Raw genomic sequence first — 12,863 nt, 5'->3', positions numbered from 1 at the left:
GCCCACAGGCTGCAGTTTGGGATCCACTGCCTTAGCTGAGTAAGAACAAGGACGAAAATGTAATAAAATGTTGCCACTGAGAAAAAAAGAACAAGGAATTCCCACGTGTCACCCCAAACACATTTCTTTTTCCTGATGTTAAGAAAGAATCTCAGCCACAGAATGAATCTTGAATGGCTACAGGACCTTGAATACATTAAATAATAAAAACAAATAAACCCTGACCCTAAAATGCTCCTGATTAGCATCTGTTAAACAATGAGATCATCTGCTATGAGAACATCAGTTTGGTCTGTCAGTTTGGATTTGTTATTTCTTCATAATACTTCCACCTCCCCTCATGGTTCTGTTTCCACAGCCTCCCCCCACATGACAGGCCCACCTGGGATTCTGCCTTTGTGCCCCCCCCTCGCCCAGAGACACAATCCTGCCCGATCTTTCTGCTGGCCTTAACTGACTTGTCCCACAACACTCAGCCTGTGAGTGCCCTCCGGAGAAAAAGCCTAGGGACTCTTTTTCTTCCAATTGTGGAGACGGTTTTTTATTTTTGGAATCTGCTTGGAGCTGAGCACCCTGGAGAGAGTTTTTCTGTATGAACAAACTCCATTCAGTCCTGCTGTAATGCTCGCTAATGCACAGAACTGTGGCACATCTCTCTCTCACATTCCTGCAGCCTTTATCCTTCCGCTTGGGGTAGTATCTAAATGTGTGCTGTTGCAGGAATTTATGTATAGGTTGGGGGGGGGTCCCCCTCCAGCAGATATCATGCACATGCAGCCCACTACCAAAACTAGCACAATCACTTTTGTGACTTTTGTGATTTGTCCCCACAAAACACTTCATCACAGTTTCTTCCTATCTATTCAAAGGGCCTTTGCTGCACTATACCAAATGTAAGAATTCACTGATAAATGTATCTATGTACTGGGATGCGGGTGGCGCTGTGGGTTAAACCACAGAGCCTAGGACTTGCTGATCAGAAGGTCAGTGATTCAAATCCCCACGACGGGGTGAGCTCCTGTTGCTCGGTCCCTGCTCCTGCCAGCCTAGCAGTTCGAAAGCATGTCAAAGTGGTAAATGGGAAGGTAAACGGTGTTTCCGTGCGCTGCTCTGGTTCACCAGAAGTGGCTTAATCATGCTGGCCACATGACCCGGAAGCTGTACGACGGCTCCCTTGGCCAATAAAGCAAGATGAGCACCGCAACCCCAGAGTTGGCCATGACTGGACCTAATGGTCAGGGGTCCCTTTACATTTACCTTTACCGGCTCACTGGAAAACCAGAAATTCATATAGACATGTGAGCTCAGCTACTCAGCAGCCCCTCTGCCTAAGTGATAATCCCTGGCATCCTGATACCTGAGTGCCAGCCATTCCAGAAATAACAAACCCAGATGAAGACAAAAGGGTGTGATTAACTTGGCTTGGAAACAGGGAAATGTAAATATCCTTTTTGTTACACTTGATGGGTGTTTGGTGGAGGGCAAGGAGAACCATGGGGCAGGGTCCAAGATGCTCAGATTACTGCCACCAGACCTCCCCTTTCATGATGTAACCGTGATGTATGAGTGATGTAGTTTGGGGGGGGGTGTAACATGGGGATTAAGGATGCGGGTGGCGCTGTGGGTTAAACCACAGAGCCTAGGACTTGCTGATCAGAAGGTTGGCGGTTCAAATCCCCATGACGGGGTGAGCTCCCGTTGCTTGGTCCCTGCTCCTGCCAACCTAGCAGTTCGAAAGCACATCAAAGTGCAAGTAGATAGATAGGTACCGCTCCGGCAGGAAGGTAAACGGCGTTTCCTTGCGCTGCTCTGGTTCGCCAGAAGCGGCTTCGTCATGCTGGCCGCATGACCCAGAAGCTGTACGTTGGCTCCCTCAGCCAATAAAACGAGATGAGCACCGCAACCCCAGAGTCATCTACGACTGGACCTAATGGTCAGGGGTCCCTTTACCTTTAACATGGGGATTAGCAGCTAATAAAAGTTTAGGGGCTCTTTTGTTTGGGGCTTCCATCTTGTTCTACCTTGTGGCAGGTGGGAGTCCTGTCGCGACAGTCTTCAGTAAAGACCAAGCCTACTGGCTGCCACTTTGCTCTGGTATTCCTGGCTGGTGTCCTTGTTTTTTGTCCAAGGGAGCCCTCAGATTTCTCCATTAACAGTGCCAAGTCAATAAGGAGTTTGCTGGAGCTATGATGACTTTTGATACCAACTTATGCATTATTTTAATGTGTGTCCCCCCCACTTGTTGTTGTTTAGTCGTTTAGTCGTGTCTGACTCTTCGTGACCCCATGGACCAGAGCACACCAAGCACTTCTGTCTTCCACTGCCTCCCTCAGTTTAGTCAAACTCATGCTGGTAGCTTCAAGAACACTATCCAACCATCTCGTCCTCTGTCGTCCCCTTCTCCTTGTGCCCTCTATCTTTCCCAACATCAGGGTCTTTTCCAGGGAGTCTTCTCTTCTCATGAGGTGGCCAAAGTATTGGCGTCTCAGCTTCACGATCTGTCCTTCCAGTGAGCACTCAGGGCTGATTTCCTTAAGAATGGATAGATTTGATCTTCTTGCAGCCCATGGGACTCTCAAGAGTCTCCTCCAGCACCATAATTCAAAAGCATCAATTCTTCGGCGATCGGCCTTCTTTATGGTCCAGCTCTCACTTCCATACATCACTACTGGGAAAACCATAGCTTTAACTATACGGACCTTTGTTGGCAAGGTGATGTCTCTGCTTTTTAAGATGCTGTCTAGGTTTGCCATCGCCTTTCTCCCAAGGAGCAGGCATCTTTTAATTTCGTGGCTGCTGACACCATCTGCAGTGATCGTGGAGCCCAAGAAAGTAAAATCTCTCACTGCCTCCATTTCTTCCCCTTCTATTTGCCAGGAGGTGATCTTGGCCATGATCTTCGTTTTTTTGATGTTGAGCTTCAGACCATATTTTGCGCTCTCCTCTTTCACCCTCATTAAAAGCTTCTTTAATTCCTCCTCACTTTCTGCCATCAATGTTGTGTCATCTGCATATCTGAGGTTGTTGATATTTCTTCTGGCAATCTTAATTCCGGCTAGGGATTCATACAGCCCAGCCTTTCGCATGATGAATTCTGCATATAAGTATAAGCAGGGAGACAATATACAGCCTTGTCGTACTCCTTTCCCAATTTTGAACCAATCAGTTGTTCCATATCCAGTTCTAACTGTAGCTTCTTGTCCCACATTGAGATTTCTCAGGAGACAGATGAGGTGATCAGGCACTCCCATTTCTTTAAGAACTTGTCATAGTTTGCTGTGGTCGACACAGTCAAAGGCTTTTGCATAGTCAATGAAGCAGAAGTAGATGTCTTTCTGGAACTCTCTAGCTTTCTCCATAATCCAGCGCATGTTTGCAATTTGGTCTCTGGTTCCTCTGCCTCTTTTAAATCCAGCTTGCACTTCTGGGAGTTCTCGGTCCACATACTGCCTGAGCCTACCTTGTAGAATTTTAAGCATAACCTTGCTAGCCTGTGGAATGAGTGCAATTGTGCGGTAGTTGGAGCATTTTTTGGCACTGCCCTTCTTTGGGATTGGGATGTAGACTGGTCTTCTCCAATCCTCTGGCCACTGCTGAGTTTTCCAAACTTGCTGGCATATTGAGTGTAGCACCTTAACAGCATCATCTTTTAAAATTTTAAAAAGTTCAGCTGGAATATCATCACTTCCACTGGCCTTGTTATTTGCCGTGCTTTCTAAGGCCCATTTGACTTCACTTTCCAGGATGTCTGGCTCAAGGTCAGCAACCACACTACCTGGGGTGTATGAGACATCCATAACTTTCTGGTATAATTCCTCTGTGTATTCTTGCCACCTCTTCTTGATGTCTTCTGCTTCTGTTAGGTCCTTACCACTTTTGTCCTTTATTATGGTAATCTTCGTACGAAATTTTTCTTTCATATCCCCCCCACCACTAGCTTGAAATAATTCCATGGAATTTTTTACAACAAATCCTCTATCTTGCCTATTCTTTTTTATATATTTTTAAAAGCCTGTAGTTTCTACCAAGCAGCTAGGAAAGACGTCTCAGACCCTGAATATTGGAAAGACTGCCTCCTTCCCTAGAGACCCTCTTGGGTGAAAAGAATGGCAGCGGGGGCGTTTTGGCAGTTCCTCTGTCCTCAGAGACTTGGGCAGGAGGGCCTTCTTTGAGATGGCCCCTGAGTGGTGGAACTCCCTTCACCACGGAAGTGCACCTGGCCCATTCGGTACACAGCTTCCGGCAATGCTGAAGATGCAGCTCATTCCTTTGCCTTCTGACACTTGAGGTGATTGTTTTAGGACCCTCCCCCCTTATTTTATGATTGGAAGTTTCTTTAAACTGTTTTAAATAATAAACTATTTGAATGTTGTCACCTGCCCTGGGTCTTTAGGGTGAAGGGTGGGTAATAAATCAGTGCATTATTCTACATTCCCTCTTGGTCATTTTTCTGAATCACAGGGCAAGAGGTAAAGTTCTTGTCAATGGCCACCCTTACTTCTGATTGCCTGAAATTGCTTTGAAATACATCATATGTAGGTTGCTTTATTTACCAGTATTTTATCATATGCAGCTTGTTTTATTTCCTGTTAAACCTCTCATCATGCCATTAAGCTCTGTTCAATTAAAACAACACACGGGTGATTCGTTTCAGTTACAGACCTGAGTCTCTGGTTAAGCTTGACTCCCCGTTCCACTGGGTTGCTGCTGAGAAAACGTTCCTTCACTGGAGGATTTTAAACTGAGCTTGGATGGCCACCTGCCAGGAATTCTTGAGCTGTGATTCCTGCATTGCAGGGGGTTGGACTAGATGACCCTGGGGACCCCTTCCAACTCCACAGTTCTGTGATATTGGAACCTTGAACCTTGGCTCCAATGAGTGCATTGCTCGTATTTGGCAGGACGTCCACTGACCTTGATCGCATCTCCAAATTAACAAGCATGAAACCTGGAAAGCAAGTGAATGATGTGTCCATTTGGCTTCCAGGCACTTAACTTCTAGGAGCCATGAAGGAGGACAACAGTTGCACTTCACTCTAACATTTTAACAAAGCACCCCAAAAGGAAAACATAGGGCACAAAACAAAGAAAGTGATTTAGAACAGGTATCAGTAAGCCAGGGCTGCTCTTGGTCACAAGAGACAGTTAGAACATATTTTTGTGGGTTTGTGGGGCTCCGTCTGGATGACGCCCTGAGCCCTTTCCCTGGAGTCCTGTACCCAGTGAGGGCTAGAATCTCATAGAGGATTCTATGGCTGAACTAGTCAGATAAGTTTCTTTGACCTTACATGGCCACTTAAGTGTCCTCATCAGCCAGGGCTGGCCCACCCATGAGGCAAGGTGAGGCAGCCGGCTCAGGTAGCAGGATCCAGAGGCACCATATCCTCTGTAGATCTTTATCCTCCCCTAGTCCTTGATGTAGATCTTCACTTACCCCCTTTTCCTGGGGGAGGGGAGGAGGGGGGCACAATTTTGTGGTTCACCTCAGGTGCCAAAGTGTTTTGTGTAGGCCCTGTCATCAGCATCCTAAAAGAGTGAGCCTGACTGCAAGAGCCCCCTAAGTGAGGGGGCCCTCCAGGCTCATGGGTAGACCTGCTTGCTCTTTGCTGGCTCCAAACCTGAGACTAATGGAGAAGCAAGATCTGTTGGAGTGTTGATGCTGTGAGCCCCTCCATCCTATGCTCAGGTTGTAAAGGTAAAGGTACCCCTGACCCTTAGGTCCAGTTGTGGACGACTCTGGTGTTGCAGTGCTCATCTTGCTCTATAAGCTGAGGGAGCCTGCATTTTCCTCAGACAGCTTCCGGGTCATGTGGCCAGCATGAACCAGAGCAGTGCACAGAAACATTTACCGCTGGAGCAGTACCTATTTATCTACTTGCACTTTGACGTGCTTTCGAACTGCTAGGTGGACAGGAGCTGGGACCGAACAACAGGAGCTCACTCCACCACAGGGATTTGAACCGCCGACCTTCTCATCAGCAAGCCCTAGGCTCAGTGGGTTAGACCACAGCACCACCCGCTCAGGTTGTATATGTGTGTATTTATTTCTGTAAATAAAACTGTATCTCCTTGAGACACCCCTCCCCTTCATTTCAAGCAAACTGAAGCTCAAAGATTAGGGCTGTGTGTCTCTCTATACCAGGGATATGTACCCCCCCCCCAAAAAAAAACCAGGCCTTCCCATTGCAAATTAATAACAACAATAGAATAGGAAATAGCTGGTGGAGGATGGGCTGGCTGAGGAACTGTGTGTTTGCTGTTACTGGGAAATTGGAAGGGGGGGTGAGAGACCTCCCTCCCCCCATGAGTTGCGTCTCTACACCATAAGGCACTGGAGGAGGAAGAGGAGTATGGGGGGAGCACACCAACCACGGCAGCGTGATCCCAGTGGGATGCCATCGCGGCTGCCCCCTGCCCGCCCGCACTAGGCACCATGCCCCAGCAGGCGGTGCATCACGCCCCCAGGACACACACCAGCCCTGCCCCTGGCTGCTCTCCACACCACCACTACCCCCGTGCCAGAGCATGAAGCTCTGCCACTGCCATAAGGCAAAGACAAACAGTCTCTGCTGCACAAATTCACCCACATATGGACCACAGAGAGGTATTTCCTTGCCTTTCACCCATCAAACCAAATCCTCTAGTGTCAAGAGAAAATAACAGCAACATCTCTGCAAAGGCATTGAATCTGCAAGGGGAGCTCAGATCAGGATCCTGCAACTCCCTGCTGAGCCCCAACAAAGGAAAACAGGGAAAATGTCACTACCAAATGTTGCAATTCACTGATAAATGTATCTATATACTGGCTCAATGGGAAAACTTTAGAAATGCATAAGAAATCACTCATTCTATCAATATTCTCAGTTCCAATGGCATTTAGGACCCAGGGAAGTGAGGTATAAGGGGAGGGGTGAGTGGGCCCCAAGAAGTTTCAGACAGATAACCACCTCAATCACAATGCCAGCCTGCCCCATAGTGGGATGAAGCTTGGCCAGGGAACTGTAAATACTTTCCTTTGTACTGTGATGGAATAAGTGTGAAAGACTGTATTTGAGTGACGGGGCATGACTGGATGTCAGGTTCTACCTGAGACCCCATCTTTTCTGTGGCATATCTATGGTGTCTTGATGATGCATCCTGAGATGTATTATGGGAAACTTTGGGAAACTTTAAAATATTGATGTAACCATTGTTCGGGGCTTCCGGCTGCTTTGACTTTGTGGTAGTGGGAAATCTTGTTGCAACAATAAAGATAAGGCCTACTGGCTGCTGTTATGCTTCTATCTCCTGGTGGAGGTGTCTTGCCTGACCTGAACCTATGGGAGTCAAGGTTAGGCGATTGTGGGGTGCTCCAAGGACTCCCTGTTACATTACAGACTGGTTATACTTCTCTAGAGTCAAGAACTTTCCACCATCAGTGGAAAAGTCCCCACTGGTACAGGTGCTTTGCTGGATCGTGGTGGTTGCTGTATTACATAAAACTGCACGTGTCTTGACAACCTGCCCTTGCAAGCTGGAAGCCATAGCATGGATGTATGCTGCCATCCTGTGGCAATGTTGCAGCATGGCAAGAGATGGAAAAACAGATGGTGTTTGCGGCATCCAAGGAAAGAATGCAAAAAGGCTGTCTCCTTTTCTGCTTCACCTCCCCACCACCAAGCACCCATCCAATGCCTCACTTGGTGTCAAGGTCTAATGGAAAAACTGCAGCAGCATGCTGCCTGCTTTCTGCATTCCCACCCTTTCCTCTTCCCTGCCACAGCCAGCAACTAACTTGCTTTAGCAGCTAGATCTCAGAGCTGAGATTCATACGGACACCTGCTTTCAGACTCTATTTTCTCTGCTAATGCTGAAAACAGAGGTCGGATTCTGGTGTCTGGGAGGGTGGGGAACCTGTAGCTCTTCAGGCATTGATTAACTACAACTCCCATCTGTTGAATATCTGCCTGTCCGGTACATTTCATCTGCGCCAAACCTCTGTGCAAAGCCTCTGTGGGAAACCTCTTCAGGCAGTAGCAGAGCTGAGCAGCGGTAGGAAAGTCCACACCGTCATCCCTCACCGCTGGCCACACCGGGCAAGCAGCTGAACACAACATCTGGAGGGTCTCATGTTTATAATTGCATTGAGATTCCACATTTCCTCCAATGAGCTGAAAGTGGCAACCACAGCTCCCCCCCCCCAATATTAATTTCACAACAACCCTGTGAGGTAGGTAAGGACATTGTTGATTGGCTTCTTGGCCAAGTGGGGGATTTGAACCCTGACTTCCGAGGCTGCAGGCCCACAATCTAACCAATATACCATGCTGGCTCTCACTATACACAGTAGGGAGTGATCAAACGCTAACTTGAAAGGCTTAGGGCTGTGGGATAAGGAATGGTCCAATATCTTTTGGTGCTTGTGGTAAAGGACAAGATGGTGCCACCCCTGCCATCCCATATACAGAATCTGACTGGACTGGCAGTTGATGCTGCAATCCTAGTGACTGGATAACATCCTTCAGTTCCCTGGGGGCGGCAGGCAACGAGAGGGCATAGATTACGCCACATGGCATGCACAGCTATGTCTTCCAAAGGAATGGTGCTGTGTATATGTCTGTAGGATCAGGTGGAGCACCTGGGGAGAGCACTGTGCCACCAGCAACCACTGTCTGAGGCAGCCCCCTCACCCTGCCTAATGATAGAGCCAGCCACCAGCAACCACTGTCTGAGGCAGCCCCCTCACCCTGCCTAATGATAGAGCCAGCCCTGTGTGGTTCTATGTTCTCCTTTCCCCGCTTGGCCACTTGAGTTCTGTTCCTTCACTCGACTATTGCAGGCTGATAATGAAGGCCCTGATCATCCTAAGGGCATTTCACACCTGATACTGAAAGCACTTTTGATTTGAAGCTCATTTGCCACATTCATGTCCCCTTACAAATATTGTCAGTGAGACACAGAATATGCCAAAGACATGCCTTTAAAACTGAACTCACAGTCCAGCACACTCTTAACAGCCTATGCCATGGGTAGGCAAACTAAGGCCTGGGGCCGGATCAGACCCAATCGCCTTCTCAATCTGGCCTGCTGACGGTCCAGGAATCAGCATGTTTTTACATGAGTAGAATGTGTCCTTCTATTTAAACTGCATCTCTGGGTTATTTGTGGGGCATAGGAATTTGTTCATTTCCCCCAAAAAAATATAGTCTGGTCCCCCACAAGGTCTGAGGGACAGTGGACCGGCTCCCTGCTGAAAAAGTTTGCTGACTCCTGGCCCTCTACAGTTGTATGTTGAAACAGGATTGTCCCTTGGAGCCAACCTATGAGATTTCTGTTCAGCTCCTCACCCCAGCATCCTCAAACGCCCCACCCCCACCCCTTGCTTTGGTTGACAAGGTACCTGCAGTCCCATGTTGACCATCAGCACCGGTGCCTCATCATTGCTTGGGAGAATGTCAATGTAGACCATCCTGGGTTGGCTCTCTTGGTTGTGCTTGGAGATGTTGGCGACCACTGTAAATCTGTCAACCAACGACTCACTGCCATCATGCATGTATTGAACAAGTTGATGCTCCACCTGAATGCAAAGAGGACACAGACATTTGTCTGCAACAGGTCCCAGGTTCTATTCCCAGTATCATAGAATCAAAGAATTGTAGAGTTGCATGGTACCCCAAGGGTCACCTAGTGCAACCCCCTGCAATGCAGGAATTGCAGCTGAAGAATCCCTGAGGGATGGCCATCTGACCAGTGTTTAAGACCCCACTGCTTTCTGAGAGGGGCCCTTTTGCTATCAAAGAGCTCTTACGGACAGAAAGTTCTTCCTGGTGTCTAGTTGGAATCTCCATTCTTGTAACTTGAAGCCATTGGTTTGGGTGTCTCCAGGGCAGACTGGAAAAGACCTTTGGCTGAAATCCTGGAGAGCCATGGCTGGTTAGTGTGGGCCAGGGGAGGACAGAAGAGCCACAGCTCAGTGGCAGAGGACCTGCTTGGAATGCAGAAGGTCTGAGGCAGGACTTCCCTTTTGCCACTCTTTTTCTAGGAACACATCCGTGCTTAAAAACTCAGTGTCCAAGCTTTTTGTTTTCCTAAGCCCCAGAGCTCTAGACTTCAGGAGGAATAGGGGGACAGGGATTTTTTATACCTCATTAGCTAACAATAGCAAAAACTAAAAAGCATTCCTCCCTACGTTAGGTCACTAAAAGTTATGGGGGGAAACCAGGAGTGGCTATTTGCTTGAAGGGATTGTGAATTCAGTTTTGGTACTGATCAAAATTCCTGAGCTTTTCAGAGCCAGCCTGTTCTCTAATTCTTAGCCTAGGTCCATGCTTCTGAGCCACTATTTTCTACCATGCTCTGGCTTGTGGATCGCAGGTTTCTTGTGCTTAGGGGACCCCCACTCCACTTTCAAAGTCCTAGTCAGGCAGCTAAGCCAGGAGGTTTATGGAGTCTACTCCATAAGTCTGGAGGGTTTTTGTTTGGCTTGCTGAGCTACAAGTTGTGCAGGCTTGGATTAGATGGAAGGATTTATGGAGCAGAAGGTGAGGACACCACACAAAACAAAACCCCTTCCTCAATTTCCAGATTGTGTTTTGGAGCTAGAACTTGAGAGAGCACCAGTCAATAATGTGCCCCCCCCCCGCAAGGTTAGGGGAAAGGCTGGAGCTCAGTGTTAAGCACATGTGTTATATGCAGAAGGTCCCAGTTTCAATCCCTGGCATCTCCAGGTAGGGCCCCCTGCCTGTAACCCTGAAGAGCAGCTGCCAGTCAGTGTAGACAATACTACACTGGATCAATAGCTTGGCTCAGGCCCCATTTGCACTATACATTCAAAGCACCACAATGCCACTTCAAGCAGCCATGGCTCCCCTCACAGAATCCTGGGAACTGTAACTTGTTAAGCATGCTGAGAGTTGTTGGGAGAGCACTATTCACCTCAGAGAGCTACAATTCCCAGAGTTCCCTGGGAGGAAGAGGGACTGATAGTTAAGCCACTCTAGGAATTGTAGCACTGGAAGGTGGACAGGAGCCTCCTAACAATTCTCATTGCCCTTCACAAGCTGTAGCTTGGGCTCTTTGGGGAAGCCACGGCTGTTTAAAGTGGTAAAATACAGCTTTAAATATCTAGTGCAGATGGGATTGCAGCACAAGCAGCTTTCTATGTTCCTAGAGCTGGCACAATGTAGTGTTTATGCCTGCAATCCTATCCACAGCTTCCTGGCAGTGAGCCCTACAGAACGCAAATGGACTTACTTTTGAGCAGAAATGTAGATGATTGCCCTGTAAAAAACTATGCATTTCTATGGAATATATGTAGCATTGGGGCTTTCTTCTGAGTAAACTCTGAAGCATCGCACCCATGCATTGCCAGAAACACCAACAGGACTTCAGGTCAATGGCAGATGTTGCTGCCTTCTTACCTCAGACCAAGAAAATGCACTTAGGCTGCCCTCTTCGGGTCTCTCCACCTTCTGGAAAATGCCATGTTCTGGCGGTTCAACGATGACAAACTCCACCTCAAGAGCTGTGAAGTAAGTGCTGGGGATATTCAGGATGTCCATGGAGAGCACCTGGGAGCTCCCTTCAGTCACTGTCATGTTGTGCACCTCCAGTGGGAAAGAAATAGGAACAATCTCCAGGTCCACCACAACCCCTGCCAGGGCATCCACCCCGTTGGCTGTGATGTCAACGGTGAACTGGTCACCCTGTATCTCAGGGCTGGAATGGAGGTAGAGAACTTTGCCTTCATTGATATCCTCCTGGGTGAAGGTCTGAATGGGATCCAAGCTGGGAGGCTCGTCCGAGGTGGGGCCATGAGATAAGGCCACCAGGAATCCTGAAAGTGGGGAGATGGTGACAGTGTAGATGATCTCTTGGGGAGGGATCTCTTCATGTTCAACCTGTAAGATGGATGACGGTGGAAAGAAAATGTGGTCAACATTCCTCCCAATCAGGAATGCGAATACCAAACCATCACTTGTGGTCCAGTTGCTGTAGTTGACTTATGCATCCTATAGGATGGGGGTCACCAACCTTTTGGGGCTCATGGGCCCATTTGCAAACTGGATAAACTATCATGGGCACCATGCTCACCCCTCCCACGTAATTAGGGTTATAATAAGTCTTTACACCTCCCCTATCCAAGCTTAATGGGGGTGATTGGGGGCTCTTTTTAGCATCTTAAGCTTGTGTAATGGAAGTTGTGTTATGATTTTAAGTAGAGAGCCAATGTTGTACAGTAATTAGAGTGTTGGACCAAGACCTGGGAGACCAGGATTCAAATTTCCACTCGGCCATGAAACTCACTGAGTGACTTTAAGGCCAGTCTGTATCTCTTAGCCTAAAGTACCTCTCAGGGTTGTTGTGGAGATTGAAGAGGAGGGGGAGAACCATGTATGCCACATCAAGCTCCTTGGAGAAAAAGGTGAGTGTCAGGGAGAGAGGCACAGGGAGAGAGGCTCTCAGGGAGAGAGGCACAGATGAGGGAGGAGACTGAGAGCGAGGGGGAAGAATCCCGGAACGAGGAGGAGGAGGATGACAATGACTTGAGGGTTTCCATGAGTCTTTCAAGTGAATCGGAGGATTCCCAAAAGGGGGCGCCCCTGGTCAGGCCAAGGGGAGTCACAGGGGGGACTCGTCAGGAGCAGGGGAGCAGCAGGGGAACCCCGAGTGGGAGTTGGAGATCGGGGCCGGCTTCCCCGCCGGAACGGAGTGAAGAGGGTGGAGTTCCCAGTGTGACAGACGAAGCAGAGCAGGAAGCAGAGGGGGGAAGGAGATCGGGGCAAGACGTCCTGCCGGAAGGGGCGGAGAGTAGTACAGAGAGTAGTGTAACTGTCAAGAGGAAGGTCAGAGGTAGCGAACGCGCGCCAAGTTCAAATGTGGAG

The 12,863-nt window shown here is 48.4% G+C and overlaps 1 protein-coding gene across 2 annotated transcripts in view; it reads right to left on the bottom strand.

The window, feature by feature from the left end:
* Nucleotides 1-12,863, bottom strand: part of CSPG4 (chondroitin sulfate proteoglycan 4) — a 100,240-nt gene that overhangs the window by 8,351 nt on the left and 79,026 nt on the right. For both annotated transcript variants that reach the window (XM_028705950.2, XM_028705951.2), the window contains 2 exons: nucleotides 11,400-11,879; nucleotides 9,380-9,556 (listed from right to left, as the gene is read on the bottom strand). In XM_028705950.2, coding sequence (XP_028561783.2) covers nucleotides 9,380-9,556; nucleotides 11,400-11,879 — 657 coding nt within the window. The remainder of the gene's footprint in view (nucleotides 1-9,379; nucleotides 9,557-11,399; nucleotides 11,880-12,863) is intronic.

The sequence above is a fragment of the Podarcis muralis genome, chromosome 14 (assembly GCF_964188315.1).
Source record: "Podarcis muralis chromosome 14, rPodMur119.hap1.1, whole genome shotgun sequence".
Classification (NCBI taxonomy): Eukaryota; Metazoa; Chordata; class Lepidosauria; order Squamata; family Lacertidae; genus Podarcis; species Podarcis muralis.
Note: the sequence above shows the minus strand (reverse complement) of the source record. Positions and strands in the feature narration are given on the sequence as shown.